This window comes from Diuraphis noxia, unplaced genomic scaffold (assembly GCF_037042655.1).
Source record: "Diuraphis noxia isolate RWA-SAM2 unplaced genomic scaffold, SU_Dnox_SAM2 contig0003, whole genome shotgun sequence".
Lineage (NCBI taxonomy): Eukaryota > Metazoa > Arthropoda > Insecta > Hemiptera > Aphididae > Diuraphis > Diuraphis noxia.
The window spans coordinates 74,450,445-74,467,822 of record NW_028301713.1 but is presented as its reverse complement, the minus strand read 5'-3'; the positions used below and the strand labels follow the sequence as shown (position 1 = coordinate 74,467,822).

Sequence of the window (17,378 nt, the reverse complement as noted above, 5' to 3'; positions counted from 1 at the left end):
AAAATTGAACTTAAAATATTTATTTTAAAAATATTGTTTAAACATATTTTTAGATACACTATGAAATAATTGGAAACCTATTGTTTTGAATGTCTTCCAATATCTCTTTGTTATTTGATAATTATTTTCGAAATGCCCACTTTCCACTAAATACCAAAATCAATAATAATCTGAAATAGACATTTTCTTTTAAAATTACTGAATGTTTTGTTCAATACCTTAAAGCCGGTCATCCTATATTGATGGACAAGTTGATAAAATATATTCAATATACCTCTTAAAAATTCATATTTATGATAATAATTATTTGTATCAACTGCACTTAGGTCGGCCGTGTCATGTAGCCTACAACAACCCTTCGGGAATTATCCTGTTCGAAGTTCAACCAAAGTCCCAACTACAAAATGGTGATCTGTTTAACTTCAAACGGATGTGAAAATAAAACTGATAAGTACTAATAACTCTAATACTCCAAAATACTACAGATACATAAAGTTAATATAATATACATTAACTTCGGAAATGGAATAATTATCTAGTTACATATTGCATCATTTAATGAAATAATATAGACATATAGTCTTAAATCATACTTATATTTTGCTCCTTGCTGCTAATAAAACCATTTTAAAATTACCTAAAAAAAAAAAAAAAATGTATATGATATGAAAACCAGTGTAATTCTAAAAGAATGACTATCAAATTATTAAAAATTCCACTAAATATTTTCCTTTCCAAAAAACTATAACTTTAAATTTTAGTCACCTAATTTTACGTTAAATTGAACTTTTAAAATTAAAGAACTTCGAATAATTATTATTATTGACTCTAAATAGTGATTTTCTAGTACTTTTCAAAACTTTTATTCTTCTCTTATTCGTCTTTACCTTTTGTTAACCTACTTGTCTCAAGTGAGAAACTGCAGAATTGAGCTCATTATAATCTAATTGAGCAAATATAAAATAATACGATTATTTGGTTTATTTCTTGTAAATGTAATAGTTTTGACCGGCTCTGGTTGTACATCGTATAAAACAACCTACCTTTTTTTAAATCCCAATTTTTTTCATGTACTTTTTTAAAAAAAAAATACACAAACATAATAAACACAAATATTGAATGAATTTTTTCGGTTAACAATATTTGAATTTAAATATTCATGATGATAGCCAACTACATCGTACACGGAATATGAACAAAAATAAAGTATTTTATTTCAATATGATTTTCATTTTTCACAATATTTAACTTATTATTATTTTCCATGTATAAAATATTATTTTCTAAAACAAATTTAATATAATAAATAAAAATTAAAAAAACGTACGTAAAATTTTAAGAAAACTGATCAAACAATCAATGTATAGAATATATTAATTAAACATAATAAGAAAAAATTATAATAAATGAGATTGATTATAATTATAATATTATAAGACAGTAAAATTTAAAATGCGTCTCTAAATTTAATCATCCTAAGACAGAATATTTTAAACAGTTTTTATTCTCTATAATCACAACAAATTATTATCGATTCATGAGCAGAGTTTTTCTAAGATCACAGGCATCATAAACCTAAAAAGTATGTCATTTTACAACATACATTTTACCATTGAGTTTTTTCTAATTTGTTTTTGAACTGTTTTTCATTGGGATAACCTAAAAAATAAAACATATAAAATAAAAATAATAGTTTCATTAATTTGGAACAGATATTTTTTTGGCAAACAGTCTTAGAAGATAAGGACGGACATCTTCCCTTTCTACTGCTCTACCTTGTATAAGTGTACGCTTTAAAAGGCGAAAAATCTCAATAATGAAAACTTGTTGGAGGACTACTCATCATACGTTTTTGAGATGATTAATAATTAAAATATTTTTTAGGTAGTATTTGAAAGGTTGTAGGTAGTTATAATAATAATTAAATATTAAAAAAAGTAATAATAAATATAAAATAAAATAGATTATAGTCAATTTTGTCACTAAAATTCATCAATTTGAAAAGTAACACGGACGTTACATATTTTATTATTGTTTATTATAGTTAATTTTTTTTTTTTAAAGTTCGAAATTACAACACTAACACACCAAAACCTCTAAAACGTCAAACTAGAAACAGTTTCCTAAAAAAAGGTTGATTTTGAAAACGTTTTTTTGATGTAAGTAAAACGCTGATAAAGTAAAGTTGTCCAACATTATCTTCCAAGATTATGTTTCTAAGCTTATTTAAAAAACTTACGTATCATCTGAGTATTTGTTGGACTGGCCAATTCCGATGGAATTTGAGGTTTGGGTAAAATATTATTTTTAGACCAATGTTTCTACAACAAAACGATAACAAATAATTATTAGTATTTATTTATTAGCACTAACGATAGTATTGAGCGTAAATGCATTATAATTTTAATGAACTATCACAATTCACAATGTTCAAAACATTTCACATTGTATATCTCAGTAGCGGATCTGAATATCATTTGAGGAGGGAACGAATTGTCATCATAGATTGATAGGTAATAACAAAGACGTAACCGAATACAAATTTCCGATTTTCATATTTAAAAAAAATACCTTTTTTGTACCATTTATTCATAAGTTTAATGTTATAGCTATGACTTATGAATTTTATATTCTTTTTATCATACGGCGCTATAGTTTAAGCAAAAATTCTCTAGGGAGGGGTAATCGCCATGTCACCCCCCCCCCCCTCAAATCCATCACTGGTATATCTACAATTATTATTCATTTCAGTCGTCTTTACTTAGTAAATATAGCTCACCGTAGATGGTTGTGGTGAATGGTTTTTAACATGTTTTCGAAGTGAACTCGGATCAGTGTATCGTTTGTTACATCCACTTGCCGTACAGGCGTATGGTTTCTGTAAATAATAAAATTGTATTAAAAATCTCATTTAATAGGTGGTTGCGGAAAGTTGCGGATTCAATTTTCCATGAATTTTTAACGTCAATAACAAATTATGATCTCAAAAATCAAATTATTCGTAAAACGATTCTTCGTATATTCAACCGAGAAAATTTGAATCATAATCTTTTTATTATTATTATTATTATTATTCAATTACAATTGTATAACACCTAACATATTTAGGTTCATAACATGAAAATTAAAATGATTAATTTAACTGATGCTAAAAATAAAATAAATATTTAAATAAATAAAACTCATTATTATGACATAGTATAGTTGTGACTATGACCAATAACATGTTTTAGATAGTAAGTATTTTAATTTATAGACGGCATTCTACATATGCAATTTATATGCATACGTGTATATAAAATTATGATATATTTAATATTAATTATTATGCATTATAATATTTTTATTTTTAATTGTATAGATCCAATAGTATGATTCTATATTATTTTAATGACTATAATGATCAGTACAATTTTAAAATAATACTAACTATATGATAAATAAATATTTTTAAATTGTTACATATTTTAATGTATCCAAATGTTTTAATATAATAATGCTAATATTGTAGATACGTGATTAGCTGATGACTGACTATGTTAGTGAAAGTTTAATCGTTGAAAATAAAACAAAACTATTTTAGTATTCATAGTCGTAACACGTGTATATTTTGTTTTACATTTTGTTTTCCGTAAAATTATATATTTTTTAACATCGTAAATATATAGCTATACAATAATGTCACATTCGGATGTGATAGTTATTATATTATTATACTGAATCATAAAAACGGTGGGTGGTGAATTTTATCTCTATTGGAGCGTATATAGTTTATACTTATACAATAACTCGCCATTGTTATACAATTATATTGCTCAGCTTGATTATATAGAAAATAGTAATCGACAAAAATCACGACTTCAAAATAATAAGCTATTCTTATTGTTCGTGACTTTCATTCGAGAAAGTTTTATAACTTCGATCTAATTTATATTTTATATTCCTCTCGTATAACTGTTGATATAAGTTTCATTCGTTAACATAATGTATTGTATTTAATAATGTTTTCTTCACATTCGTAAGGTCAAAAATAATTTATTTCACACAAATTCTCAATCATTTTTAAACTACAATTATTTTTGTAATAAATATGAAAATATTTTCAAAAACAATTTCTATTTTAAATTTAAATAGTCAAAATACCTATAATGTATTATGCTTTTAATTTCATACCATTATCAACATTTTTCACTTGCCTATAAATGTATGAATGGTATGATCACTATTTAAATTTAATAATAACAAATTACCTGTTCGAAATGTGTTCTCTGATGTTTCGCTCTATCCGAACTGTTACTAAATGCTTTTGAGCAACCCAAAAATTGACACGAATATGGTTTTTCACCGGTGTGTGACCGCTGATGAATTTTTAAATTCTCTAATCTAGAGAATGCTTTTGGACAGCCAGCAAACTGTTGGCAAATACAAATTATATATTTTTATTAGTTTCTAGAATCGAATTTTTTTTTAAACTAAAAAATAATATTTTATATAGATGTACATTGTATATGCATATATTTTTAAATCTATGTAATATTTATGATCATTATTAAGCGTGCGTTATACTAAAATAAGCCCACAATTGTATAATTATTATAAATTATACTATACATTACATAGATTTCAAGACTTAATGACATTACTATGGAAGCAAAGAAACATTTTCAGGTGATATGAATTACAGATATAGATAATGAATTGCATTTTTATTTATTTATTAGTTAAAGACAATTATTCAATTTAATTTTGATTTTTAAGACGTTTCAATAACACACGTCAAGTGTATGAAATAATAGTAATAGGTAACATACCAACGATGATAATATTATCATAATAATATAAAGTGTTCACACATTGTGTAACCGGGTCGGATGCCATTCAATAAACATGCGAATAATATTGTACATAGAGTGTTGATTATGTAAAAAAAAGCCATATCGGATATTTTTTTCCTCCGAGAAACGCATGATCGTAAAAAAGAAATACGCATTATATCCCTATACTCATAAATAGCAGTCACAGATCACGTCGATTTGACATGATAATAACATATTTTTAATATCATACACATATTTTTTATCTACGTGTGTTGTACGCGGTACCCATTCGCCTAGCACAATATCGTATAATAATATTATATATTACTATTGTGCAATGTGCATACACACAGAGCATCGGTCTATGTGCGTGTGTACTCGATATTAAATGCATCTTTGGCGGCGAGGTGAATACTGCGTACTTACTATAATATATATATAACACAATATACCTACGTAACATTTCACTGAGAGTGGCGGTGCAGGATAATATGTAAAGATAATTTATTATTACTAATATTAGACACGACAAAATGATAATAACATGATATTAAGTTCGCGTCATGGCACGGAAAACGGTGGGTAGTACCATTACAGTGTAAGTACTAAGTTGGTTCATCAGGAGTGTAAGTTGTATATTATAAAGTCGATCGCGTTTCATGCCCCTATGACGTTTAGTACAACAATTATTATTATTGTTGTGACTTGTGACGATATCATTTGGCGCGTTAAAATTTCGATGTACACAAACGCGTTGATCTAATAGACTTTTTTTATAATATAAATTAGCGTTTATAGTTATAGATATAATAATATAATATCGTAAATAATAACAGTGTAACAATATCCGCCACGTTGTTACAATATTTCCAGCGACGGTGTCGGCGGTAAAATCGATAAAATATTATTATTCACAACAACGACCAGCGGGGATGCTACAGGAATTTTAAATTTTTAAATCTGCCGTTGTTTTCAAACTTCTTTAAAATTCAAAATATAATGTGGTAATTGTTTGTTTTGAACCAGTTTATATACATTAATAGTTTTCGATATCGATATAGATACATACCGAAAATATTGTTGTTAGAGTAAATTACGTGATATGATCATCATAACGTTTTCGAGCTAGTAAAATTAACAATTCACAACTTTATGTTTTAGTTATTGTTACTGTTATTCTATTGTACAGTCAACCTGCCTAAATAGCCTATCTGTATGGTCAAAAGTAGGATTTTTATGTCTGATATTTCGGTGAACGTTGAAGTGGTCATTTCTAACACCAACAAATCAATCAATTTTAGATTATATCCTATATTTTAAGATATCAAATGTTGTATACATGATAAAAATATGGATAAAGAAGGGTTAGAAATAATATGAGAACTCTGTGATTGAAAAACAAAATAAATGATATCTAATAATAAGATTATATTTTAACCATACGTAAATCGTAATATTCGTTACTAATCGCACTTTTGGCGTTTCTTATAACTGCCTTGCATTATCGGGTTCTGTCGGAATTAGGTCTTCAATTATAATATCCAAAAGCTACTGTGCGTGCAATAATAATAATAATAGTTAATTGATTTATTTAAGATTAAACCGATATTGATCATTCGATAGAAACTAGAATTTGGAAGAAATCTCGATACGAATTATCAGATTATTTTCATATGAAAAAATTGTCCCAAGATCATAACATTTGACACTGAAGAGAACGAAATTAGTGATATTATACAACAGTAATATACCTTGTATTAATAATAAATTTATGATACGTTTACATCAGCTCTCATCATGCAAAATCGTGTGTAATATAATTATGATTTGTTCTTGTGTGTTCTACGGTGGCTGATGACGATATAGTAGGTACGCCGACCGAAATAAACCGAATTCAATAGAAACGGGCTCGTACATATTATTATTGCGTAACGCTGCGTTCGGACTGCGCAATGATAATGTGACATATATAATATTATTTACCATCCCCGACAATAAATAGCATTGTAGTATAGCTGATAATATCATGGCAATTTATATTCGTATACAATATATATTGTACCGTACATTATAATATCGTGTTGCACAACATTATAGTATGTTATTATCACCATATTTTGTAGGAGGCGCTTACCGTGCATTTGTTTGGCTTGTCACCCGAATGCACTCGCATGTGTATGAGCAACTTGTACCGGGCGTTAAACGGACGCACGCGCCTTGGGCAGCCCCGCCACTGGCACGTGTACTGCGCGCAGGCGCCCCGGGGAGCGGTGTCCACGTGTAGTTTCTCGATGTGCCGCACCAGCGGTTCTTGACCTGGCCCATCGACTTTTACCGTGCACCCTTCCCATTCGCACGCCAACACTCCGTCGCAGGGATTGCCTGCAAAAAATAAAAATCAACCACGACGATGATGAACCCACTGTATAATATTGTGTTGTATTGTATTATGATATTATCGTAACAACATAGGTCCACACACATTGCAGCGGTGGCGGTGCCGGCAAAATGAAGCTGGACACATTTTACCTCCACCACAGCAGCACCGCCAAGACAAAAGCACTTTACCGCCACCGCTACAGTGTGTTTTTTTTTTCGTCTGCAGCTAAGACGCCTACAATCGTTTTACACAAAATCTACGCATTTTCCAGGAAAGTTGTTTTAAATAGGTATTCCAATTTGAAAAAAAAAAAAACAATAATATACTATTTTTTTTTATTATTTAAATCGATATTTTGGGAAGTGATCGCATTAGAAAGCATATTATGGATCGATGTTATCTTCAGGCCACCATTTATAATATTATTAGTTCCTATCCTATTATTATAGTTTTTAGTGCTATAGCACTTTGAAACATTTGAAACATTTTAAATTTCTAATTTTATTCGAAAGGATATAATATAATCGACCGATAAAATGTTTTTTGTGAAAAAAAATGTACTTAACTTCTCACATAAAACGTTCAAGGTCAAAGTGTAAGAGTGTTGGTGGTGTATGCATATACAGAGGGCAAATGTTATTTTTGTAAAACGAATTTAAACGGAGTTCGCAGTGAGGGACCGATTTTGCTATTCGTCGAAAAGGGGAAGGGGTGGTGCATATAGAACAACTTTTTAAAAGGCTTCGAATGGAAGTTGCTAGGGGTAAGTATATCAGTATATGTATGGTAGTGCAGGGGAGTGGGGTGGAAAAGGATAGTTACGGGGTTGGTTATATATATATATATATATATGCCATTATATGTATATATACTCTGCGCGTCTATATAGATAGCGTATCAAAGCGGTGCTGCAAAGCGACGACAGCGAATCGCGTGCGTCCGCGACCGACGATAGAAAAAAAAATAACAATCGTTACCGCAGAAAAGCACTCTGAGGGTCAAAGACCCCAAGCGTTGCTGATGCATTCACCCCTCATGTACTAGCTGATGTGCCCACCCCTCACGTAATTGGCCCGGGTTTTCTAGGGAGTACACGCGCATATAAATACGTAAACCTATATAGCTTTTATCCCCCCCTCGCTACCGACCATAAGGCGCCTTCTCCGATACTCGCCCCTGCATCATAACCAATACCATCCCTCGTACCCACTGGGACCATCTCATCCACCGTCAACTACCCCGCTACTGTCGACCGTGGGGTATTATTTGGGTCACGAGTTCCGCGTCTAGGTTCCCATTTTCCCAGTTGTGCGTATACGTGCAACGTTGTACATGTACTACAGTGTACACTGCACACAGGGGGCTCGCGCATAATATAGAAGCATTACGTGTTATAGAGTTTCAGTACCGCACGCTCGTACGCCGAGTTCCCAGAGAAGAAATCGATAGTTTGTTTTCTTCTACGTTTACGAAAATATTATGTTTGCGTTCAAATAGCTCATATTTTTATTAATATGCTGGGATATATTTTACACAACCGACATTTGTACCGCATAATCTTTTTTTCTTTTCATATCGACACACGGAATGAAGTTTGCGGATGGGGAGAAGACATCCGTACAAGTCATTAAAATTAGGAGAGCCACAAATTTTCATTAAAATGACTAAATCGTTTCATATTATACCACCGAGTAGATTTTTTTAAACATATTATATTATTTAATTGAGAAATATTTAAAAATTATATTAAAACATTTATTTATGATTCTGACGAGAATAAATTACAAAACTTATATAAATCGTATGTTTATTTGGGCACACTACAGCTATTCGATCAAAATGAGCTTTTTTCAAATAGGGCTAGTGTATATCTAGTTGTCTATTTTATAACATTTATAAAAGTCAAATCTCGTAATTGAGCCATTATATTTATAATAATGCAAAGTGATGTCCTCCAAATTTTAGAATAACGACTTTCCATCCTAACTATACTTATTTCAAACTACAAATAATTTTAAAAAGATAATTATTATTGTCATATTCAGATATTCTATTAGCTCAATGTCTACAATTGTATAACTAATTTATTTGAAGTACGAACAAGAATTTGTTAATTGTATTAAATTTGAAACAAAGTCATATAGACCAGAAGATGGACTTGGATTCGTAAGAAATATATTCTTAGAGAAATAGTTAAATAAACGAAAAAACTACATTTGATTTTGTAAAATCAATATAACATTAATTCTTAGGTAGTTAAAAAATTGTTTTTTGACTAATACAAATAATTAATGATTATGAGACTATTAATATAATTTTACTGTATATTATAGTTCTTTAGTTCTATATTATATATTTATTCTTGAAAAGAATTGTATTTATTATTATAATTATAATTTATTTATATTCCCGAATTATTATATAATTATATATCTGTATCCTAATCTCAAGTCCCTTTAAAATATATCAAAATTTTATTTATGGCCCAATAATCCAGTAATAAAATGTTAACAATATTCTATTATGCAAAGCATGTAAATATACTGTGGCTCAGTATTACTAAACCATCAGGCTGTATTTGAACCCTGCATAACCCAAGCTAACTCATTATTTTAGGGACATTTTTAAGATACCATTTTATTATTCAAATGGTAACTCATAAGTCATAATTCAATACAGAATTTCTGATCTTCGGAAAGAGCTGAACTCACTCAAAACATTTCAAAGCACATAATTTTTAGAAATTTGATGGTTGGGTTTTATTATTTTTATAGAACAAAAATAATTGTTTATTTTGTATTTGAACCTAATGAGATTCATATAACATATAAGTATAGCAATCTACATATATTATTCAAATTACTTATATAATTTATTTTATATAGTTGATGAGTTCTATACATATATTAACTATAATTTAAAACATAGGTCAATACTTATAGTACGCATAGTGTTACAATAAAATTATAATACAGTTATAATGAAATTCAATTTGATTAGAATAAAATGCATATAGTCTTACCTTGGTAAAGTGGCTCCAAAAATGTGTCGAACATTATGGCATCACAATCGTCTTTGGCCATCACCACCTTCATAACAATTATAATATTATTATGTAATAACTAATAAGTAATAAGTACATAATATAATATAATTATTATAACAACACATTGCCCAGCGATAGCTAGATGTGTAGCATAAGAAATTAAATAAGATTAGTGATGTAATTGAAACACATTACAGTTTATAATTCATTTACTAATATAACTACCTACTATAACATTTATGTGGCTCTTCTTTTTATTTACCCTTTGCTCCCGAACATTTTCAGGGATCAGCCATCTTTGTCTCACACATCCCTGTATTCCCTCTCCTTCACGTATGCCATCTTTTTTGATTTACTTCGCCCTCTATTTCCTTCAACGAAAATATAGTATCTCTGTAGTCACTCGTCTTGTTGCCTTCGAGTCACCTCTCTTTATTATAACGTGATAAAACCACCTAAATCCTTAATTTTGTCTACAATTCATAAAATGTCTACATTACACTACCCCTGCAATGTATTTATTTATTACTCTATCATCCCTAGTTACTTACTCCACACGTCCATCTTAGCATTCTCAACTCTGAAATAGCCACCCTCTGGTTAAGTTTTATTGTACACTGCCTATAGTTCTGATCTAAGTATAGACATTGTATTGCTAGGCCTCTCAACCTATAGCCCTTCCTTTTAATCTCGCCATTAAATCTATTAAATTTCTCTATTAAATCTTTCTCCCCTTTCAAAAATAATAACAATACAATGAACTTATGTATGAGAAAATGAATGTAAAATATGTTTCAAATTTCTAATTAATAATTACTAAGACATTTAAAATTCAAGTATTATACATATTAATATTTATATGTAAGTATTTATGTTTAAACAAACCTGATTATCTGATGCGAGTAACGATTTATCATCCTGTTCGTTCATTAAAAATGGTATGTTAAAACAAACTTCATCGTCGGCGATAATTGTGTGTCCAAATGAATCAAAATCTTGGACTTCCTGAAATACCACATATGTTATGTTATAAGAAGAGAAATATTTTGTTTTAAATGAAGCCTACAGTTAGCTTTTCCAATAAAAAAATTGTTTGTTATCTAATGACTAATTATTTTGATTTTGTAAATTTATATATCTTTGACAAAAATATTCGTTAAACTTTATTTAAAATATTATACTTATTTCAAACAAAATATCATTACTCATTATAACGATAAATTATAAATTTTAAATTTATATACTATATGTTGATGAGACATTACGCGCACGTATGGATATTATAGAAATTATTATAAGTTTCATATAAAACGGTACGGATTTTTACAGAAAGTTTTACATAAATAAATCTTATGATGAAAAAAAACCTATCGTTGGTAGGAGGAGGAGAACATTAATTATATGCGTAAATATTAAACCAAAAATTTAATTACTATAGACACCGTGCTGGGATCAGAATCGATTTTCTTTTTAGCACGATAGTTTTAGAGTTATTCTACAGTGTAAAGAATGTAGCTAAATGCAAATAGCAAATGATTACTTGTCAAAGTTAAAAAATTGTGATCACGTACTTAATATAAATATTATGACTAATAATGTATAATAACTAATAGAGATCATCTTGCTTTTTGATACGTTTATTTTGATATAATTATGATTAGCAAGTAGCAATAATTATTCTGTACTCCAATTACAATTCAATTTGATGGTTTTATACTTTTTCGGATGTTTAATCTTGAAAAGTGATAAACAAATATTGTTATAAAAAGTGGATGAAGAATTATCAATGAAACAATAACGGGAAAAGTATATTGAGACAACTTTCAATTTCCATATAAACCAAAGAAATAGAAAAGATGTGTATTATAACCAAACAGTGTTGCGAACAAAAGATATCAATAAACTAAGTATCGACGTCATCACTAATTTATTCAGATGTATTATTCATATTTTTTTTGTACCTGCATTCTCTCCTTTTATCGACAATTACTTAACAGTTAACATACTAAAGAATACATTGTCAATCGGTAATATTAATTATAAAAGGTCAGGCTTGTCAACACTTTTAAAAGTATCTATACTATATATTGCATCATATTGTATTTTAAATCATAAGATAAGTTTGAGAATTTCTTCACAAGTAGGTTTTTCATTTATCTTATACAACTCTCTCAGGCTCACACACAACATAGGTATTATATGTTCTAGTTGCTCCACTGCAGATAAGTATTAGCTTAAAGCTAATTCAACTCATGACATATCATTTGTTTAAAACTCTCAAAATGTACATAAGTGCACTCTGTTTTTTATATTTATTTTACAACAAAAGAACTAGATCTACAAGACTAAAACAAAAAACAATTGTTTGATATGTATATCGTACTCGTATATAATATGCTATGAATATTTTATGTGTATCATGTTAAGTGATGAAAAAGTTTATGTTTATTACATTGTTTTTAGTTTATATTGATTGCTTGCGTAGGATAAAATAATGAAAATAAGTTGGAGTATTTGTGTACAACATAACACATACCAAAAAAAACATATTAAGCAGACAATCGTTTTAACAAGTGAAAACAATGTATCCTACTATAATTTAAAAAAAATAGTTGTTTATGATCTTCGACTGATTTTTAAGTTTATTTTGTATTTTCTAGCAATATAAATGTTAATTATTTTTTTTAAATATTTTCCTGTCGCTATAGATTTGATTGAAATTTAATAGCCTGACTATAGAAACTAATTTATTAACACGATATTTTTATTGCAATTTATAGCATTTTTCTTTTATATTTTAATATTTAAATAAATAAAGAATCGATTTATGAATAATTTTATTTTTGCTTTTTATATTTAAAAATATAATTTTATTAAAACAAAACTATTAAATTATTATCATAAAAATATCTAGTTTTTTTTTTTTGGAATAATGGTCATCAATAATTACAATACAAATAAAAAATAGTGAAAGTATTATAAATCATCATAATCTAGGTAATTGAAAAATTCAATAACTAATAAACAGTAATCTATATTTATATGTAACACGACTATATCGAAACTGGAAGAAAACTTAAATCGATTTTAAGCAAATGTAGACAGGTAGAAGGGATACATATTGTATATAGATGTGTATACACTCCTACAATGTATAATATTATGTTATAAGTAAGCACGTAACGATGAAACTTTTCAAATAAATTCCCAATACTACTTATTCGTCAACAAAAGTTTTAACGTTATAACAGCATAATATTAAAAAAAAAACATATAAAAATTAAATAGTTTTTTTAACACACAACTTCACAATATTCATAATGAAATATTATTAATTTTAGTCTTTCGTATCGAGCCCGTCTCAATGTCCTTTATATTTTTATTTGTTAATCGAAACGCATACGTTTCGTGCACAGCTAGGTATCCGAAACTTGGTAAGCAACAGAAACGGATAACATAAAAATGCATTTTAAATTTAAATTATGTGTGAATCTATGTGATCTGGAGCTAGGGAAAGCCGTATTTTGCGATTAACACTCATGTGTGGATATACAGACATAATAATAATAATTTAATTCGATTTTGAAAACGTCTCACCAATAATCCAGGAGCTGAGGTTGATGGTGGTGAGCCTAAGGCGTATGGTTTCCGTATCCTGTGCAGTTGGTCGGAGAAACTCCTGGTGCCGGGTATCATGGGTGGCAAAACGGGCGGTGGCAACGAGTCGTCTTCGTCGTTGTCGTCCCCGGAGTCGGTCGACCGTTGGTGTTGTTGGATGAGCCACGCAGACGACTCGATGGTATACGATGGGTAACCGCCGCGGTACCTCCGGTGGTCATCGCTGTTTTCCGCAGCTGCGGGTCGTGGCGGCACTGGTGCTGAAGGCACGGGCGATTCGGGTCGGCCCAACAATTCCTCGTCAAACCAATCCAGCCCCACGTCCTTCATCCAGTCCTGCGGCTCGGGTCCCAGACAGTCGGCAAACCACATGTAAGGATCCGCGTCGTTTTCGATCTTCATCGTGATTCTTTCGGTGGTCTTTTGAATAATTGCGCGGCGAATGAAATAGAAATAAAAATGTACCCACAAGGAAGGTTTTCAGAGTCACCACCGTACGGTTTGGACTTCCTTCAGAGTATTTATTTTGCTTTATATATAAAGTAATTGCCACTAACCGCACTGACTTAAATATTGCTGACTTTGATCGATTACTGCCGCGATATACCGCCAATATTATGACAACACAATAACACAGTATATAATATCTTGATTTATATGTACCGCGCGTACTATTTGATATCGGACTAAGATGTGCGATGAACCCGTTCGTCCTCGTGTCCTGTGCAAGACTGGCTCCTCGTCACCTCGGAGAGCACATCATAGGTTCGAAGGGACGTTTCTTTTTTTAATCCTCTGGTATATTAATCACCGAGTCGGCACACGTGATTTTCACCTCCTCCGCATCCCCTTGTCCACCGGCTTTGTGTACAACGCCTCGATCCCTGTCGCCATTACCGAGTGTTTAGCTCGCGTTTTAGACGTCATGTTTGTTTTTTTTTTCAACGCTTTATTTTTCATTTTTTTTTTTTCGTTGTCATCTTTCAATCGGATAATAATAGTTGACGAATATTATTATGTTATTAATTATTTTTATTATTATTATTATTATTATATATAAGTATGCGCTCGCGCATATGTATGTGTGTATATGTGTGTGGGTGTGGGTGAGTGTGTGTGTGCGTTTACGGCGAATAACCAGAAGAAGACGACAATGACTGTAGAAAAAGTTTTAATATTGTGTTGAAAAAAAAGCCAAGTGCTACCATACCGTATGTACACAAACATGTGTACGCCATCGATGGTCGTCCCCCTTTTCGTTTTTTACTGCTATACAACTATATTATATGGTATATACTGTACATAATAATTAATAATAATACCTCCTCTACCGCGCAACATGTCAATTAAACGGGACGGCGTACATTTGGTGACCACAAATAAATATATTTTAATATTATACTACATACGTGCACGTATCGTTTTTTTTTCTATTTTTTTTTTTTTTTTTTACAGACTCTTTCTTCTCGCATTTTGATATTGACGAAGTCTGAGGGTATACGTCGTTTTGTAATTAAGCGGCGAAATAATGTTGCAAGGAAAACGCGAAGGGACGCCTATTATAGAGCTATATATATGATGTAACATTAATATATATAATAAATATATATAGAGTATACACTGCACACTGCACACACACATATGATGTACTATTATCGATATTAATATGGTCCGCTGTTTATATTTTGTTAGTTGAAGAAGTCATCTTTCGAGTGATTTAATTGGTTGCAGCATCTTGACAATTCGACTCATTTGTATAACAACAGCAACGAAAACAGTTTTAATACGAAAATCTTAGTCATGTTCAATGTTTGCATTTCCCTTCCGCCTTCTGTGGTATTCGATTGGATCTTGGTTTATTCAGAAAATTAATTTCAAATATTTACAATTAATTAATAATTTAATTTCAATATTGAGTATTGAGCATTGATATTTAATTAATTTTTCAACATGTAATCTCACATTGCCTGGTACCTATAACTAAATAATTTATGCGCGAATATAAATTATTTAAAATTACACATGATATGTTTGTGTAACATATTTGCAATAATATGAATTAAGAATAAAATTTAAAAATATTATACATAATATAATTATAGTACTACATTTCGATTTAAAAAAGAGGCAATATATGTAAAATGTACATTATATTAAAATTTAATTCCATGCCATAAAAATATGTAATAAGTGATTCTTTAGATGCCATGCTTAATATTTTATACTTTATACATAAACAGTTTTTTTACAGGTATAATAGTACGCTTTTCAATTATTTCCAGAAAATATCCAACATTTAAATTAATTTTCAATGTAATAAAACTTATTATTCTTTCGTGCAAATGAAAATATTTATCAAAGAATATTTAATAATAAAATAATATTTTCTACGTACCTATACAATTATTCTATGGGCCAACATAATATTGAAAATGGCATCATTCGAGGAATGTTATATAATTAATAATCATACATTTTGTCCAATTATATAAGTAGTGATAGGTAACGATTAGCGATCGGTCGAACTGTTCAAATCTCAAACTGAACCGAACTATCCAGCATCTTTTACTGTTCGAAAATCCAAATTGAGAGTCATCAAACAACATCTTAATTAAATTTTCCCTACTTTAAAGTAGGTAATTAAAATGAAAGTATCAAAATACTATCATAAAATTTAACTATTAACTATTATTTTTATATTAATACTATTAGGTATGAAAAACTAAAATAAAATGTTGAATTCGTATTTTAGTCCAATCAAACATTTTAATAGTTCGGATTGGTTCGGGTTCGCAATACTTTGCATGTTCTATTCTAGTTTGGTTGGACACTAAAAAATCAGGTTCATAATTTTTTTGTATCGATATCGAAAATTTGGCACGATATCGATATTTTAGCCAATCATAATTTATGAGTTATAACTGTTACCTATAAGTTTATAATAATCAACAGATGTAATAAATTATTACTAATTAACATTTCCCCAAAACGCGCAAACCGTTATCGGACGATAGATATAACTATTTATTACACTACATAATACACAGTACAATAAATGTATTATATCTATTGACTATAAGCTAAAATCTACAACAAAATATAAATTTCGATTAAAGCAATATTTATGTCGAAAGTTTGTCACGATAATACATCGATATTGTTGCCCATCGCTATCAACAAGTACTTAATGATATTTAATACTTACTTATAATTATTTGTTTAAAAAATATTATGAATACTTCATTTATTTTGATTAAAATTTAATAACTCATACCACTATCTATAAACCTTTGGGCTTTTATGAAAGTACCTACAAACCATACTACCTTAGTATGCTATACTTATGTATAAATATGTGCATTTAAATTATATTATATTATATTATATATTATATTGAAATTATCCCTAAATAATAAATAGTTAAAGTGATTCATATTTAATATGAAAAAATAAATAAATAAGTTGTTTACTATAATTTATTATTTGTATAATCTAAACAATTTTAACTACTAATTAT

The 17,378-nt window shown here is 29.2% G+C and overlaps 1 protein-coding gene across 1 annotated transcript; it reads right to left on the bottom strand.

The window, feature by feature from the left end:
* Positions 1–1,190: 1,190 nt before the first annotated feature.
* On the bottom strand, positions 1,191–14,607 carry LOC107164551 (uncharacterized). The gene is made up of 8 exons (XM_089224315.1): positions 13,841–14,607; positions 11,129–11,248; positions 10,220–10,286; positions 6,952–7,199; positions 4,251–4,412; positions 2,780–2,878; positions 2,240–2,321; positions 1,191–1,659 (listed from the first exon to the last, which is right to left on the bottom strand). Exons 1-8 carry the CDS (start codon positions 14,261–14,263, stop codon positions 1,607–1,609), a joined length of 1,254 nt encoding a protein of 417 aa, XP_089080441.1. The 5' UTR covers positions 14,264–14,607; the 3' UTR covers positions 1,191–1,606.
* Between the last annotated feature and the right edge of the window lie 2,771 nt (positions 14,608–17,378).